The 18,445-nt window shown below is 44.0% G+C and overlaps 1 protein-coding gene across 4 annotated transcripts in view; it reads right to left on the bottom strand.

Annotated features, from left to right (window-relative positions):
* Positions 1–18,445, bottom strand: part of LOC123766697 (saccharopine dehydrogenase-like oxidoreductase) — a 356,813-nt gene that overhangs the window by 311,856 nt on the left and 26,512 nt on the right. For all 4 annotated transcript variants that reach the window (XM_069307404.1, XM_069307405.1, XM_069307406.1 and 1 more), the window contains one exon: positions 12,180–12,286. In XM_069307404.1, the coding sequence (XP_069163505.1) occupies positions 12,180–12,286 (107 nt within the window). The remainder of the gene's footprint in view (positions 1–12,179; positions 12,287–18,445) is intronic.

Below are 18,445 nucleotides of genomic sequence, written 5' to 3' on the forward strand. Positions count from 1 at the left end.
TAAGTGGGATATACTGCCCGCCATAGGGCGGGGAAGTCTGGCAAAAAACCAGGCGCTGACTCAGCGTGCGTCCCAGACGGTCTGTTGCTCCCAGCTGTCAGGCAGGAGTGGCCACAAAGATATAATTACCTAATTATTTCAATGTCTCTGACTGATTTTTCATTGTTTTTTTTTTGCTGTAATATTATTCAATAATGTGTAGTCTTATATATTTATATAATAAAATGAGTGAATCATCGCTGTACTCAAAAATATGGTGTGCATATTGTTGATTCAATTATTATGCCCATCAAACAGTAAACAAATACTTTGTCGGTTATTACACTATATACACAGGTTATATATAAGTATCTGCATGTTTTGTTCACCATAACAAACCACTAAGTTTGTATTATGAGTCAAAAAGCAACGAGGAGTGACCGCCACACACCAGCCAGTCACTCGCTGCCACTCACTCCCTCAACACCTCACTTGCCCACATTCTCCTCCCACCATACTATTTTTGCTTTTATTCACTATATACAGATGTTATATATAAGTATCTACATTTGTGTTCACTATAACGAACCACTAAGTTGGCATGCTCAGTGGCAGTGGCAGTAGCAGCCAGTGGCAGCCCGCCACTGGCTGCTACTTCCTCCCTCAACCCACCTGACTCACCCACAATCTCCTTCCACAATACTGCTTTTGCTTTTATTTACTATATACAGACGTTATATATAAGTATTTACATGTTTAGTTCACCACAACTGTACAACTAAGTTGATATTGTTAGTTCAGACACTAAGAGACGTCGCTACACACAGTCAGCTGGCGGCTGCTTCCCTCACACATTCAAGGTCAGACGCATTAAAATTTCACCCCAACAATACTGTTTGTGGTGTTATTACCCTATATACAGACGTTATATATAAGTATCTACAAGTTTTGTTCACCATAACTGTTCAACTAAGCTGGTATAATGCCCAAAGAGCATAGTGGCCACCACTACCAACATGACAAATCATGCAGATGTTGCCACACCCATCACCAAAATGGCTTCTCCCCCACACTCCTTTTGCTGTTATTACATTGTATATACACGTTATATATAAGTATCTAAATTCGTGTTCACCATAACGAACCACTAAGTTTGTATGCTGAGTGGCAGTGGCAGCCAGTGGCAGCCTGGTACTGGCTGTCACTCCCTCCCTCCCTCACCTCACCTGACTCGCCGCCATTCTCCTCCCACCATACTGTTTTTGCTTTTATATACAGACGTTATATGTAAGTATCATGTTTTGTTTACCATAGCGAACCACTAAGCTGGTATAGTGAGTCCAGACAGTAAAAGGTGGTCATACAGAGTCAGCAGACAATGATACCTCCCTCTCCACCAAGATTACTCCTCCCACTACAGCGCTAATTATCAAAACAATCCTGCTATTATCAAAATCCTGGTCATTTTTATCACAGTCAGGGGTCTTCTGTAATAATATCATCTCTAAATAATAGCATGAACATGTATATTATGGCATTTTTAGGCGATGCTGTGGTCACATGCTGAACAGCAGTGCTGTGAGCTCATGCTGGATGCGTCAGGCTTAGTGGCTCACTCAATACTGAGGCCCTCACACCCGGGAATTTGGCCCACAATTTTTTTTTTAATGGTGTCTGTTTACAAGAGCCCTGATGAAAGCGAGGTGAACCCTGTGTATCTGTGGGCCGTTTAACCACTTAACTGCGCCAACCGAGAAAACTGTTTTTGATTTTTCGGTACCAATTCTAAATGTGTATGAAATGGACTCTTAGGACCTCCAGTGAGAGGCTGCCATCTTGGAAAAAATTCCCAGAATGCCCTAGGGTTGCTGGCTGGGTTAGTACTGAATGAGAAACCTTGGGTGGCGCACGCGCCTCTGGCTCTCAAACACCTGTCCGACGCAGTGTTGAAAGATAATGCTCTGTCGGTGAAATTCAAACATTATTGTTTGAAGAACATAAGGGTCATAATATTAGTTAAGCTAGGTGCAATAAAGACCTAACACAAAGGTCGGATGAAAGTTATACAGCACCTATGAGGACGATATTTTCATCATCAAAATCATCTCAAGATAACGATACAGCGAGCGTATCCAGTCGTAGCTCTGAGCGTCACCCTTGCAATCCTCTGCTATCTACAATTTATTTAGATGATACATAGATGAATCGTTTTCTGCATTCAGTGATGATGCATCTGATACAAATAGCATAGATGAGCAGTGTTAGCGGCTTCCATGGTGGTGTTTTCCATAGATATTTTCAAGAATACCTGAATCTCTTCCTAACTAACGGACACTCTTTGAGGTAAGCTGAATCTCTTCCTGTGTGGGACCATACAAAGCGATCTTTTCAAGACTACCTTACAAATTGATCTTTTCCTATAATCTTTTCAATACTACCTTATGCTTTACAAGCTTGGCTACATACAACCGCACAGAATGAAGTAACAGGAAGCTAAAATTTATCTATACCTGGTGCAAATTTATCTATACCTGAGAGCGAAGTCGCTCTGTGTACCAAGGGCTACTTCGTTGATTATTACTCACTTCTGAAGTACTGAGTGTGTAATACATTGTGTGTATAAATACACATAATTTATAAATAGTGTGTAATAAATAGTGTGTGAAACTATACATACTGTAATTTTAGTGAATTTTTAACAGGTAATATTGCGACAATAAACATTGTGGACACATTACTGACACATGTATCACATTTCCAGGGAATATTATGAATGTTCTACTGTATACATACTGTAAAAGACACAAATATGCATCATATACGATAAAAAATACAAATAAAACTGCATTGGAAATACATAAAACAAATAATTGAAAATATATTTGTGGCAACACCCGGTGCTTGAATGGCCCACGCGACCGTGTCTGGGCGATTCACCCACGGGCGACCAGGCCCCGATGATGTCACAGTGCACCTTGTCCACGTCCCCACAGTCAAAGTAGGTGGAATTTGGTACTTATTTTTACAAAGACATGTACAGGGAAGGAAATTTATCATTTTACGAAGAAAAAAGATCTATTTGGGAACACTTTATTTCTTGCGCACCGGGGGAATTTCACAATAAACTCTGAGCAGCACGGTGGTTAAATCTTGCATAGTTTTCCAGTACATCATATGATGAGATGCGCATTTTATAGCAAGTCACTCAACCCATCATATGATGTGTTGTGCAACTTATGGGTTAAAAGTCCCACGGCTACTCAGGGTTCACATAAGCTTCCTCAGGGCTCTTGTAAACAGACGCCATTTTTAAAAAACCAGCGTTGAATGTAATGAAACGCCATTTTCTGGGTGAGACCCGGAGGCTCCCTGAGCTTATCCAGGCTGATATGCTAATGTCAGACTTTGGCATCAGGCATGTGTATAGAGTTCTGTGGGCCTACCGGGGACCACAAGCCAGAACCTGGCCCCCCTCAGAGAGGCATGGAGAGCAATGGCCTATAGAAACCCCCGTGTAGTTGGAAGCATTCTATGTCTGCCATTGACCGGGTCAGGCATCCAGAAAGGTAAGAGCACCAAAACAAACCCCTAATTCAGGTGAAAATTGCTACAAAATGCCGAACAAGTGAATACAACTCCCCAAACAGAAACGAGCAAACGATCATGGTGTCACATGTCGCTGCGCCGCTGTCTTTGCAGCTCCCCCCTCCCTGGGAGGGGGAAGGGGAGCCCCAGACCCCCGCCTGGCTATCCACCCTTCAGTTCTGAGCTTGGATGTCAAAACACGCGAAAAAAAATGCTGACCAGGGGGAGGGAGGGATGCCGGGGAGCCTCCGGGTCTCACCCAGAAAATGTCATTTCATTACAATCAACGCTGGTTTTCTGGGGGGAGCTCCGTCAGCTCCCCGGAGCTAACTACCCACAGAGGAAAAGTAAAGGGACTTACCCGGGAGGCGGTCGCTGCTCAACCCTCAACTTGAAGTCGAGACAACTGGCCACAACTGCCGACCCAAGCGACACAGGGATGACTAGACCCAGGAACGTTCACGAGATACCGAAGAGCCAGGACCCTGTTCGACCGCCAAAATCCCTGCTCCCAAATGTCAGCCCAGGATATGTCGCCAAAAACAGCAGCAAGAGCCGCGAACTTGAAAACGTCATGGGCACGGGCATAAACCGCAGGCTGGCTTGCCTGAACAACTCTGTGGACGACCTGGGAGACCCGCACCCGCGAACAGGGAAGAAGGGAAACCGAATCAACCAAAAGCAAGTTCCTGGACACAGAGACCGAGGCGCGCAAATAACAGTGGAGGGCCGTAACCGGACACAAAACATGATGCACCCCTGCCCCGACCAACCAAGCATTAACAACCTAAGGACCCCTCTGGAAAGCAGCAGTCAAATCCCTTGCCAGAAAAGGAGACAGCTGCAGACGAACAAACCTAACGCCACGACCGAAGGAGCAGAAAACCCCTGCACTGGAGGAGAACATGAAGCTCTCAGACCCAACTCCTCGAGGCCAATGCCAACAGAAAAAGAGCCTCCGAGAAACAATCCTGAACCGAAGGGGCCACAACAAACCGTGGAGAAAAAGAGAGCACTATGTCTAATGATGAGAAAGGCTTGGGTGGCGCATGAGCAGGCCGGAGGTGAAACAACGCACGAGACAGCCTGCGAAATGGCACAGACGTAACATCAATACCAAAAGCAAGCTGAAGCGGCTCCACCAGCACCGCACGAAACGAGGCGACAGGATGGGGCAAGATGGCGGCCCTGAACCTCCACAAGAGAAGGACAAGACTACACCAACAACACAGCTACCTAAGAAGGGATAGAAGGAAATGGAAGGACCGCCAAAAAAACCCACACTGCCACTAAGAAGAAGCACGCAGGTGGGACACCATCAACGAAGCCACCCAATCACCAACAGAAGGTGGGAGACTCAAGGCAGAACCGAACCAGCCCCGCCACGGGCCAATCGAGCCTAGGAAGAGGCGGAGCCGCGGGAAAATCTCGGGGGCAACCACTGAACCAGCAGAGCCAGAAAATCCAAGCCAGCAAAGGAGGAGATGGAACGTCTACTGTAAAGAAAAACATCCCAACACCAGCAAGCCCGCCAGGAGATCAGAGACGATGGTTCCGATGCGAGACTCTAGAGAAGGAACACCACGAGACCGTGAAAATGCCAACAGGCAGGGTAAGCCAGGAAACCAGGAAACCAAACCTGGCAATATGAGAGCCAAAAGGCACAAACAAAACACACACAAAATGTGTAGGAGAAAATGAGAAAATAGAAAAACACAAGAAAAAGACCAGAAGAACTGCCCCAGCACCAATGGCCAGGGACAAGAGCGTAGAAGGAAGATGAGGAACGAAGAAGGCAAGTAGCAGACGGGAATGAAAGGGACACGACCAACAACACAGAGCCGCTTGCCATGTCCCAACAAGCCACGCCAACAACACACAGATGTGTGTGACATGTCCCAACACAAGAATCTCAAAGAAATTGAGAGGCTAGAGAAAGACCGACTACGGGACCCCAGGGGCTCATGCACCAGGTGACACCGGTGGAATGAGAGCCCAAAGGAGCCAAAGAGACGTCGGAAAGAAGTATAGGAGTGTCATAGTAGGAGACAAACGGAACACACGAAAAAGCGATGTGGAGGAGGATGACACCACACACAGCATCAAACAGAGATATGACAGAATCCTGCAGGCTCAGGAACCTGCACATTAGTGATTGACAGGTGAGAAGCGGGACCAAAAAGCCAGAGCTCAACTCCCGCAAACACAACTAGGGAAGTACAACTAGGTAAGTACAGGGAATCCAATGTATATGGAAGAGCCAAGCCAGGCACTGATGAGGAAGGAATGAGTGACCCAGAGAAGACCACGAAAAACGAGGCCGTGACCCCCCCCCCCCCTTGCAACAAGGAAAGCTCCAGGAAGAAGCACGGAAGGGCCAAACAAAACGCCACAACCAATCTCCAACACGCATCCACAGTATAAAAACTGCAGCATAACGGCACCTCGTAACATCCTGACACAGAAACATTTACCCCCATAACATACACCCCCACCATTGTACAGTATCCACTCAATTTAACGGCCTATATGGGGCTGTACCCTGGTCGTTATTTCTGGAGCTCCGGTATTTCCGAAGTTAAGTCGAGTCGGGTAATTTTTCAAGCAACATGCAGCTAAGATATATTTTATACTGTATAACTAAAATTAAATAAAGTTCATTGTGTAATTGCATTCCAATTTAGTGCCATGCCAACGATTAAGCCAGCTGTTGGCTGCAGCATGGATGATGTGTGAACACGCTCTGATCAAGTCCAGATGGGTGGGAAAAAATTGGTTCATTCCTTTGTATTGCAAAATATTTCATGTATCAGTGATTGTTAATATTTTCTCAATAAAAATTTAAATGTGTTTTGTTTTACCCTGTACAGTGCAGGTAATGTATTTTTAATGTTATGACAGACTGTGGCGACCAGGCCATACAATGGCAATCGAGCCATGTTACTGAGAGTTAGCCAAGACGAAATATTTTGAGTTCACCTTTTCTCTGTTAATGATAGAATATACATTTGCAGAGACTAATATGTAGCTTTTGTTGAAAAAAAACTGTATGTTGTAATACTATAATAAAATTGGTAAATTAACTTACTTTTAATGAAGCTGAAGATTACGAAGCTGTGAAGATTACGTCATCCTCTGCAGCGCTTGTTTTATACTGTTCAGTAATGTATACAGGGTACATACAGTATGTACACTTATTTTCAGGCATTCACTTCACACAACAGCTAGCCTTACTACTAATTCACATGAGTTCTAATTCTAATTCACAACTGAAAATTATTTCTACTGTATATTTACACTGTACAGTTTCTTTTTGTCAAGACTTAAATAATCATTACCACTTACAATACTGTACTCTATCAACACTTTTTACACTAATTTATGTGTCTTTCAATCCTATTTTATATCGTTAGCGGATGCTCCACGACCTGTTGATGGGAATTCAGCATCGGTGGATGCAACATGGCTTGTAGGTCATTCATTGCCAGCAGATGCTCCATGACTTGTCGATGGGAATTTAGCATCGGCGGGTGCAACATAGCTTGTAGAGCATTCGTTGCCGGCAGATGCTCCACCACTTGTCGATGCAAATTCAGGATCGGCCGGTGCAGCATGACTTGTAGAGCATTCGTTGCCGGCGGAGGCTACACGACTTGTTGATGGGAATTCAGCATGGGCTGGTGCAACATGGCCTGTAGCGCATTCATTGCCGGCTGAGGCTGCACGACTTGTTGGTGGGAATTCTGCATCGGCGGGTGCAGCATGGCATGTAGGGCACTTGTTGCCAGCGGATGCTGCATGACTTGTTGAATTCCCAGCGGGTGCAGCATGGCTTGTAGACGAAGATTTTTCACGAACCGTTGAAATCATAAATTTATCTATTTTTGTCTGAATCTGATTTTCTCTGGCTAATATTCTGAGACATTGCTCTCAGCTGCGCGAGTTCACAATAAACAATGCGGACACATGGCCCAGCACAGTACATTCTAGGTCCGTGGGAAAAAATACCTATTGCCTATATACACATCTGCCCAGTATAGCTCCGAGGAGCCAAAGAGGCTCTCCACAGAAAAAATATTATATGCGACATACTTTAGCTGTGATGGAGGTGAGAGGTTCAGCAAATTATGGGTGCTGAGTGATGTTGCGCTCAGGGTCACTCAACCCCACCACCCGTGAGGGTGGCAGTTGCCATGGATGTAATTTTTCACTATTTTGACGTCTCTCATTTATTTCTTTTCTGGTTCTTTGCCGTAAAATGATTTAAGTGTGGAATTTATATATTTCAATGCGTGGAACACAGCTATGCTCAAAATTATGGGGCTAATATTTCATGTATATTATATTCTACGATCAATCAAACAGTGTTTTTGCTGTTATTACACTATATACACACATTGTATACAACTCTCTATGCTCTTGTGCACCATAATGAACCACAAAGATCGTGTGCTGAGAATTTATATACACAGAGCAAAAATCCAAGGTCAGCCTAGTGGCCAACAGCTGATCAGGTGTGGCAGGGGGCTGCCTCAAATACATTTTTACATCATTATTTCAGTTTCTGTGAATGGTTTTATATCAAGTTGTTAGCAGTAATATTATTTACTAGTGTGTAATATATGGAATGTATATTGTTAAATGTGTGGAGCATCGCTATTCTAAAAAATATAGAGCTCATATATGGTGACACATTCTTAGATCAACCAGTGTTCCTGTTGTTATTACGCTATATACGCATGTTATATATATCATTATCAACATTTATATGTACAATGGGGCCTCGACGTATGATACTAATCCATTCCCAGAGACGGATCATAAGTCGAAGCGATTTTTCCCATAAGAAATAAAGGGAATTGAATTAATTCGTTCCCCACCCTCCAAAATATTAACATACAAATACATTTTATACTGAATACAATGTTTTTTTCTAACTACAATACAGTACCAAAGTTTCTCTTACCTTCATGGAGGGTTCTTGATGGCGTATGGAAGATGATGATGAGGGGCGAGGAGGAGAGTTGTTACTGTTTGGAAGGGGAGTCCCCTTTCATTATCACATCAGGCAGTGATGTTTTCTCTGGGGTACTCTCTCTCTCCTACGTTTTGCCTGAATACCACTAGGACCTGGTTGTGGTTCAGTGCTTGTTTGTCTCACTACAAATTTGTCAAGAGACATTTGTTTTTCCCTTCATTTTAACATTTGTCTGTAATGATGCATCACAGTGTCATTGAATAGGTTAAGGCAACGACCTATTGCAGATTGATTTGGGCGAGTCGTTTCAGCAAAGGTTTGCAACTCTTCCCATGCTGCACACATTTTCTTAACTATTGAAGAAGAGACATTCTGTACTGGCACATCCTCCCCTGAAGAAATTTCCTCAGCTGCCTCTTCTTCCCCACTTGCATTACCACACAACACATGAGTAAACCGGTCTTTCATAGGCATAGTCCAGGCAATGACTTCTCCTCCTTGGTAATGTATGTTTTCTTTGGCAATCTTTTCCAGAAGAGCCCTGTCTCATCACAATTAAACACTTGTTGTGGTAGGTATGCCTCACTCTGCACAAAATCTTTAAATTCGTCAATGACTCTTTCAGCCGCTAGTTTGAGCTGGCAGCCTCCCTATGCCTCACAACACTATGAATTCCACTTCTTTTTCTAAATTTCTCAAACCATCCCCTGCTCGCCTTAAACTCTTTTACTTCTGCATCACTCATTCCAGGGGTTTTCTTTAAAAGGTCTTCATGCAATTTTCTTGCCTTTTCATAAATGATGGCCTCCAAAACGCTATCACCCGCTAACTCCTTGTTGTGTATCCAGATTAATAATAACTGTTCAACATCCTCAAGTGTTTGTGTTCTATGTTTCCTGATTATTGATACGCCTTTTGCCACTTTAGCACTCATAATGTCCTTTTTCTTACCCAGTATGGTGAATATCGTTGACTGAGATTTGTTGTACTGCCTAGCCAGTTCACCTACCCGCACACCATTTTCATATTTACGAATGATCTCTTGTTTCTGCTCTATGGTCATTCTTACATGGGATCTCATATGTTGAGCCTTACCACTGACTTTCTTGGGACTCATGGCATGATATATAATAATTACTTTAATGTTCAAAATGCAAAAAAATCACCACAAAAGCGGAATTTCATATTGGCGTGTTCGTCACTAAGTGGGCAGCTGTAGTAAACTGAGGCAGATCGGCCGCGTGACCGGGAACCACGCGCTCGGTCGACCCCGAACGTGTACCAACAAATATCGGAAATTGACGGCACCATCTAATGTCGAGTCGCGTTTTTCGATGAAATTTACATCGTAACTCGAAATTATCGTAAGAAGGGGCAATCGTATGTCGAGGTGCCACTGTACCATAATATACTAATAAGCAGTTCTGGTGGGTATGGTGATGAAACACAGCATGGAGCCACAAGCAGAGGATGACAGAAGTCACATGACGCAAGACAATGGTTCCAATATTCTACACATCTCACTATGACCAGCTACAAAACTGCTGTTATTATCCCATAACAAAATCCTGAATATGAATCCATTTCCATAAGAAAATGAGCATTAGTGAAGTTACATAAGGTCGTTTCATGATGTGTAGATGCAAGAAACAATGGCTAGGTGCTGTGTCTGTACTCCATGCTGTGAATATCATAACTAGCATTGTATTCACTGATATCTGCACATTGTACATAGTCTTTATCACCGTCAGGATCATCTATGACACTATCAATTCAAAATAATTTCAGTTACCTATTTTATTCATCATTATTAAGTGGTGCTGTGGTCCCCTAGCTGCACTGCTCCTGCATGCGCCAGCCTTGGTGACTCTCTCAGTACTAAGGCTCCCTCAGCCAGCACAGATGCTGAAGATTTTTTTTTCAAAATGGAGTCTGTTTACAGGAGTTCTGAGGGACAGGATGTGAGCCCCATGTACCTGCAGGAGTTTTGAATCACTCCCTATACCTAAAAACACCACATGGCACTCTGCGCACCTCGATCTAGCACCTCTAGCACTGAACTCCGAACACTCTAAGGAATATAACCCAGACAGCACAAAGGCAGCACTTAACACTTTTGCTCTGTAATGATGCAGCATTGCGTCATCAATTTAGTAGACAAATGTCCGGTAAGGACGCAGTATTGCGTCGTCGGCGGCGGCTTCGGGAAGAGCATGCCGTGGCTTTGGACATTATATGCATATACTCCTGTAGGGAATTTCATTGCGAATACATTGATACCAAAATGAGAGACCTAAGACCAGAATTGAGGTAACAAAGTTGAAAAGAGTATATGCATTTTATTGCTCTTGATGAGTGCTCACTGGGGTAACGCTCCGTCACTTTCTGTTTGTTGTGGGTGGTATGCCGGGCTTTTGGACTTTACATTTGCACATACTCCTGTAGGGAATTCTATAGCGAACACCAAGATACCAAAATGAAAGACCTAGGATGAGAATTGAGGTGACCAAAGTGAAGAGAGTGTACACATTTTATTGCTCTTGCGCGCTCCCGGGTAACACGCTCTCACTCTCTCACTTTCTCGCCAGGCTTTTGGGCTTTATATGCATTTAGTCCTGTAGAGAATTCTATTGCAAACACATTGATACCAAATTGAAAAACCTAGGACGAGAATTGAGATGACAAAGTTGAAAAGAGTATACACTATTCAGTATTACCGCTCGCTCCCGTGGAATGCACGAACCCACCTGGGATAGCGTAGCACTCACTCGCCCAGAACAACAAAGTGTTAAGGAGTGTATGGGGGAGGTAACTTAGAGCACATGCAGCTTAAAGCACACTAATCTCCTGGGTTATGCTGCACAGCAGTACACTGGAAAAGCCATTCCGGCAAAACACCATTACCCAATAACAGGAGGCCGAAGCCAGAGCAAACCAAGAGGGCAACCAGGCACACACATCGGAACACGAACTTTTAGTAAAGCAGCCAGCTGACCCAGTCTGTCTCCCTCTCCCCAAACGAGGACGGGGGAGGTAGAGTGAACTAGTTCGCACTAGTTTAAAAAAAAAAAAAAAAAAAAAAATTGTTTGCAGTGTTCAGGGAATTATTTTTGCTGTTTTGAGGCTACAGTCTTGTTTCTAACCAAGCTGTGGTCTGTTTTATTTTGCCGACTTTCTGGGTGCCTTCTCTTGGTGGAGGATGACCTGAATAAATTTACATAAACTTTTTCGGAAGTACCACTGTTCCCTGCGCCTCTCTGAAGGGGTCAGATTCTGGCTCGTAGTCCCAGGTAGGCCAAATAAGAACTCTGTGACCTATGGCACTTTATAGTTTGGCACTATATCAGTACAGTAGCTTCAGAGAGTCGCAAGGGGTTTCCCCAAGAAAAATAAATAGAGAAACATTTAAAATAAATGAACCAAGTTTTTCTTATGTAGCACCTCACCTCAATCCATACTTTTACATCTAAACCATGAGAGGAAGAGACTTTTTACGTGGATTTTCATATTTCTTAGATGCTAACTGACAATGTAAAAAGAAAAAATAATTCAAATTTTGTTTTCTTGGTCATGATAAAATAGCCTGCACAGTTAGAGGGTTAAAAGTTTAGAAAGAAACTTATTTATTCATACTTACTGGGCCAACACAATTGACAACAACATTAGACTGAGCAGCCATATTGTTGAGAGAATCTTGGTCACCAACATCAGCAAGGATGATGGCTACGTCTTCCAAGCTCAAACCTATGAAAACAAAAACAATACAAATATACATTTTCAGGCAAGTGCTCAGCGAGATATGAAACCATTGACTGTACTGTATTTAGATAATAAAGGGTAATACACACACTCTTGTATTAGCATCAAATATAAGCAGAGTATGTTCATTTTTGATTGATTGATCAATTGATGAAAATTAAGCCACCCAAGAGGTGGCCTGGGCATGAATAGCCTCAAACATATTTTATGTCTAGCAACAAACATGAACGTCCACGAACTGTAACAAAATGATAATCATGTTGTTTTACATAACATTTAATTGAGATTTCCCTGGGAGTTTTATATACAATGTTTCCTTGCTTGAACAAACTATATGGGGGGGGGGGGGGTGGAGGCTAAACAATTCCATAAGGGATTTCATTCGACCTGTCAGACCACAGACAACCCTTCACCCAATCCCAAGTGCAAACAAAAATATAAATGCATATAATGGTTTGTGACTAACCTTACCAAAAGAGTAGTGTAGAGAAATATCTTCATAATCCTGAAGCACATTTAGGTAAGTACAAATCCATAATAACCCATCTTTCATCAAAACTATATTAAACAAAAAACAGCATTGATTGTAATGAAATGCCAATTTATGAGTGAATCCCGGTAGCTCCCTGAAACTATTACATCAATTCAGTGCCATCAGTCACAGAGTTCTTATTGACCTACTGGGGACCACGAGCCAGAACTTGCACCTTCCCCCCCCCCCCACCCCTCAGGCAGGCGCAAAGAGCAGTGGCATTATGAAAACCTTTTATGTCAAGTTATTCATGTCTGCCACCATATAAGGCAAGGCACCCAGAAATTCAGAGAGGCAAAACAGACTACTGCATAGTTAGAAATAAGACCGCTGCCTCAAAACTGCAAAAATAATTCCCCAACAATGCAAACAAACCATCAAAAATTTATGAAACTAGCACGTTAGAACACACCACCTCCACTCCTCGTTTAGGGGGAGAAGAGAGGCAGACCAGGTCAGCTGGCTTTTCCACCACCAGTTCATGTTATGATATTCCAGTTCATGTTATTCCACCACCCTGATGCCCTGGGGGAGGGAGGGTGTCAGGGAGTCACTGGGGCTCACCCAGAAATTGCAGTTTTATTACATTCAAACCTGTTTATCTGGGAGTAGTCCCTTGTGGCTTACTGAAGCTATCTACCCATGAAGAAGGAAAATGGGGCACAGCAAGGAGAAGAAAGCACTGCAGGTATCAAGACGAAAAGAACCCAATGGCCGGGAAACACAACCCAAGGCCACACAAATCCACAGAAGACAGGGAACATCCAGAAGATACCTAGCATTTTGATGCTTTGATACGGTATATTTGATACATTTTGATACGGTGGGTCTGGGGGGACCAAAATTTTCTCCCACACCTGAAGAATGGCCAAAGACTAATGAACAAAGAGTACTGAAAGATCAGCCTCCGAAAGCACGTTAAGGGCATGTGAGTAAACCACAGGATGGCTAGAGCATAAGATACTGCAGACAACCTAAGAAACATGAGCCCTGGAACAGAGGACCAGGGAAACCAGATTAAACCACTTACCTGTTGAAGGTTCCAGTGATCAATGTCCCAGTGATGTGACCAGGCCTCCTGGTTGCTAGTCTGATCCACCAGGCTGTTTGATGCAGTTGCTTGCAACCTAACATATGAGTCACAGCCTGGTTGATCAAGTAACCTTTGAAAGTACTTGTCGAGTTCTCTTTTGAACACTGCGAGAAGTCAGCCAGTTATGCCCCATATGTGTATGGAAGAACCTTGAAAAGTTTTGAACCTTTGATTTGGATTGAGTTCTCTCTCAGCTGGTTTATTGCACCTTTGCTCTACAGTGGGGCTATTTTGCACATCCTGCCATGCCTTCTGGTCTCATGTGGTGTTATTTCTGTGTGCAGATTTGGAACCAGTCCTCCTTATATTTTCAAATGTAGATTATTATGTATCTCATCTGCTTGCACTATAGGGAATACAGATTGAATGCTGCTTTACATACAGCATAGAGAAGGATTCCCAAAAAAAGGAATTGCAGTTGTTAACTGCTTCTGGAATCTTCCTTCTGCGATAGTGTTAACACTATCCCTCACCCGACATGAGCACGGTCAACTTAGAGGTCATGGACCCAACGTGCGGACGAGCATGCAGGCAAGCGCGCAGTGACACCTAAATGTGTATACTCATTTCAGCTTTCTCACATTAATTCTCGTGCTACGTCGTTCGTTTTGGTATCATTGTATTTGCAATTAAATTACCTGCAGGTGTGTATGAATATAATGTCCAAAAGCCTGGTGTGACTCCCAAAAGCATAGCCTAAAGTCGGCAAAAGTTACCCCGTGAGCACACAAAATCAGTAAAATGTATATACTCTTTCCATTTTTTCACCTTAATTCTCGTGCTATGTCGCTCGTTTTGGTATCATTGTGTTTGCAATTACATTTCCTACAGATGTGTATAAATATAATGTACAAAAGCCTGGAGTACCTCCCCGCAGGAAAGCCTAAAGTTACCCGTGAACGAGCACCAATTTGTACACTGCAACCTAATGGTATACTCATTCAGTTTGATAACATCCATTTTCATGTTACTTCTTTGATTTTGGTATCAAATTGTTTGCAATAAAAAACCCAGTGTTGAATGTAATGAAACGCCATTTTCTGGGTGAGTCCCGGAGGCTCCCCGGAGCTTTCCCAGGCTGATATGCTAATGTCAGACTTTGGCATCAGTCATGTGTATGGAGTTCTTAGGCCTACCGGGGACCACGGCCAGAACCGGGTCCCCTCAGAGAGGCAAGGGGAGCAATGGCCTATAGAAGCCCCCGTGTGGTTGGAAGCATTCTAAGAATGTCTGCCATCGACCGGAACAGGCACCCAGAAAGGTAAGCGCCTCAAAAGAAACCCCTATTCTGGTTAAAATTGCTACCAAAAGCCGAACTAGTGGATAGAACTCCCCAACAGAAACCAAGCAAACTAGTGTGACGTCACACGCCGCCGCGCCGCTGTCTGCGCAGCTCCCCCCTCCCCGGGAGGGGGAAGAGGGAGCCCCAGACCCTCCACGCCGGCTACCCACACCTCAGTTCTTGAGGCTGGATGTCAAAAATGCGAAAAACCGCCGACCGGAGGGAGGGAGGAATGCCGGGGAGCCTCCGGGACTCACCCAGAAAATGGCGTTTCATTACATTCAACGCTGGTTTTTTTGGGGGAGCCCCGTTGGCTCCCCGGAGCTAACTACCCACAGACGGAAAAAGAGGGACTTACCCGGGAGGTGGTCGTTGCTCACTCCTCAACTCGAAGCCGAGACAACTGGCTGCAACCGCCGACCCAAAGCAACACAGGCCCGACGGGGTCCAGGGACATTCACAAGGTAAGGAGCAGGCAGGACCCTGTTCGACCGTCAAAATCCCCGCGCCCGAACATCAGACCAAAACATATTCCCAAAGACGGCAGCAAGAGCCGCGAACTTACAAACGTCATGGGCACGGGGATAGACCGCAGGCTGGCTGGATTAATAACCCAGCGGATGACCTGGGAGACCCGAACCCGCGAACAGGGAAGAAGAGAAACCAGATCAACCCACAGTGCGTCCCCGGACACAGAAGCCGTGGCGCGCAAATAACGGCGAAGCACCGCAACCGGACACAAAACATGATGCACCCCCGGCCTGACCAACCAAGCATCAACCACCCACAGACCGCTCCGGAACGCAGCAGTCTCATTCTTCGCCAGAAAAGAAGGAGACGGCTGCAAGCGAACAAAACAATCGCCACGATCAAAAGAGCAGAAAACCCCTGCGCCAGAGGAGAGCATGAAGCTCCCCCTACCCGACCCCCAGAGGCCAAAGCCAACAAGAAAAGTGCCTTGGAAAAACAATCCTGGACTGAAGGGGCCACAACGAAACGAGGAGACGAAAGGAAAGCGAGCACTCTGTCCAAAGACCAGGACGGCTCAGGGGGCGCATGAGCAGGCTGGAGGTGAAACAATGCACGAGACAGCTTGCGAAACGGCGCAGACGTAACATTGATACCGAAGGCAAGCTGAAGCGGCTCCGCCAACACCGCACGATACGAGGCGACAGTGTTAGGCATCCAGCCTCAAGAACTGAGGTGTGGGTAGCCGGCATGGAGGGTCTGGGGCTCCCCCTTCCCCCTCCCGGGGAGGGGGGAGCTGCGCAGACAGCGTCGCGGCGGTGTGTGACGTCACACTAGTTTGCTTGTTTTCGGTTGGGGAGTTCTATCCACTAGTTCGGCTTTTGGTAGCAATTTTAACCAGAATAGGGGTTTGTTTTGAGGCGCTTACCTTTCTGGGTGCCTGTTCTGGTCGATGGCAGACAAAGAATGCTTCCAACCACATGGGGGCTTCTATAGGCCATTGCTCCCCTTGCCTCTCTGAGGGGGCCCGGTTCTGGCCGTGGTCCCCGGAAGGCCTAAGAACTCCATAACATGACTGATGCCAAAGTCTGACATTAGCATATCAGCCTGGGATAGCTCCGGGGAGCCGACGGGGCTCCCCCCCAGAAAACGCGTATTTTAAAACTAGTCCCATAATAATAGAGTAATAACTGTAATTTTAACAAATATTTTAATTCTGGAAGCTCATCATCACAAAATTATTTATATCTTTCCAGTGTTTCAACATAAATTGTTGTGTTATATCTTTCATTTTGGTATCATATTGTTGGCAATGTAAAGGAGCGCATTTTAAAACTAGTCCCAACATAATAGGACAATAAATAGAATTTTACCAAATATTTTAATATTTTGACCAAAAACCTATTTATAATCTTTCAAATGTTCGGACATAAACTTTCATGTTATAGCTTTCATTTTGGTATCAAATTGTGCGCATTCTAAAGGCGCTTATTTTGATACTATCCCGATGTCGTTCAGATAAAAAATGAATTTTATACAAATATTTTTGTAGTGGACGCAAGTCAGGTCCAAAGATAGGATTCAAGAGAAAAAAACTGGACGAAAGTCAGGTTCAAAGTTAGCGATACTGTTAAATTGTTATGTGGTCCCAATAATTTAGACATTTTATTTAGTAGAATCTAGCAGTAAAAGATCTTTGCACGCTCTCCAGGTCAGCAATTTTTTCAGCATCGAATGAAGCTGTTAGTGTGCAACACTATTCTACTCTAGAGAGCACTAATGTCTTATAAAACAAGCATTGAATGTAATGAAAAGCCATTTTCTGGGCGATACCCGGAGGCTCCCTGGAGCTATCCAGGCTGATACGTACATCATTAGGCTTTGGCATCAGTGTAATTACCTAAGTGTAGTTACAGGACGAAAGCTACACTCATGGTGTCCTGTCTCCCCAGCACACTTTGTCATAAAATGCTTTGAAATTACTCACCTAACTTGTTCTGTCCGTCTACCACTCTGTTTACAAAAGTGAATTTTCTTATATATCTTCAGCAGCTTTGTTTCGTTAGTTTAAATCTATGACCTCTTGTTCTTGAAGTTCTGGCTCTCAGGAATTCTTCCCTATCAATTTCATCGAGTCCTGTTACTATTTTGTACGTAGTAATCATATCGCCTCTTTATTCTTCTCCTTTTTTTTTGCATATTTAATGCATATTTAATGCTTCTAACCTCTCCTCCTCGCTTTTGTCCTTCAGTTCTGGGAGCCACTTAGTGGCATGTCTTTGCAAAGTGTGAATGGAGTTCTAAGCCTACCAGGGACCAAGAGCCAGAACCTGGTCCTCTCAGAGAGGCACGAGGAGCAATGGCCTATAGAAATGCACATGGGATTTGGAGCACTCCATGTCTGCCATTGACCAGGCCAGGCACCCAGAAAGGTAAGCGCCTCAAAATAAGCCCCTATTCTGGTTAAAACGACTTAAATAGACAAACAAGTGGACAGAACTCCCCAAATGAAAATGAGCAAACAAGCATTTATTTTATTTATTTATATACAAGAAGGTATATTGGGTTTGTGAGAATACATAGCATAGTACAGTATTTACACTCTTGTAAAGCCACTAGTACGCGCAGCGTTTCGGGCAGGTCCTTAATCGAACAGATAATTTTAAGTAGGTAAATTCTAGCAGAATTAATAAAATGAGAACAGATACATTGCAAGAAAAAAATGAGATGAGAGAGATTAGTAAGTATGTTAAAGCACATTGGTGTATA

Source organism: Procambarus clarkii, chromosome 60, assembly GCF_040958095.1.
Source record: "Procambarus clarkii isolate CNS0578487 chromosome 60, FALCON_Pclarkii_2.0, whole genome shotgun sequence".
NCBI classification, from domain to species: Eukaryota; Metazoa; Arthropoda; class Malacostraca; order Decapoda; family Cambaridae; genus Procambarus; species Procambarus clarkii.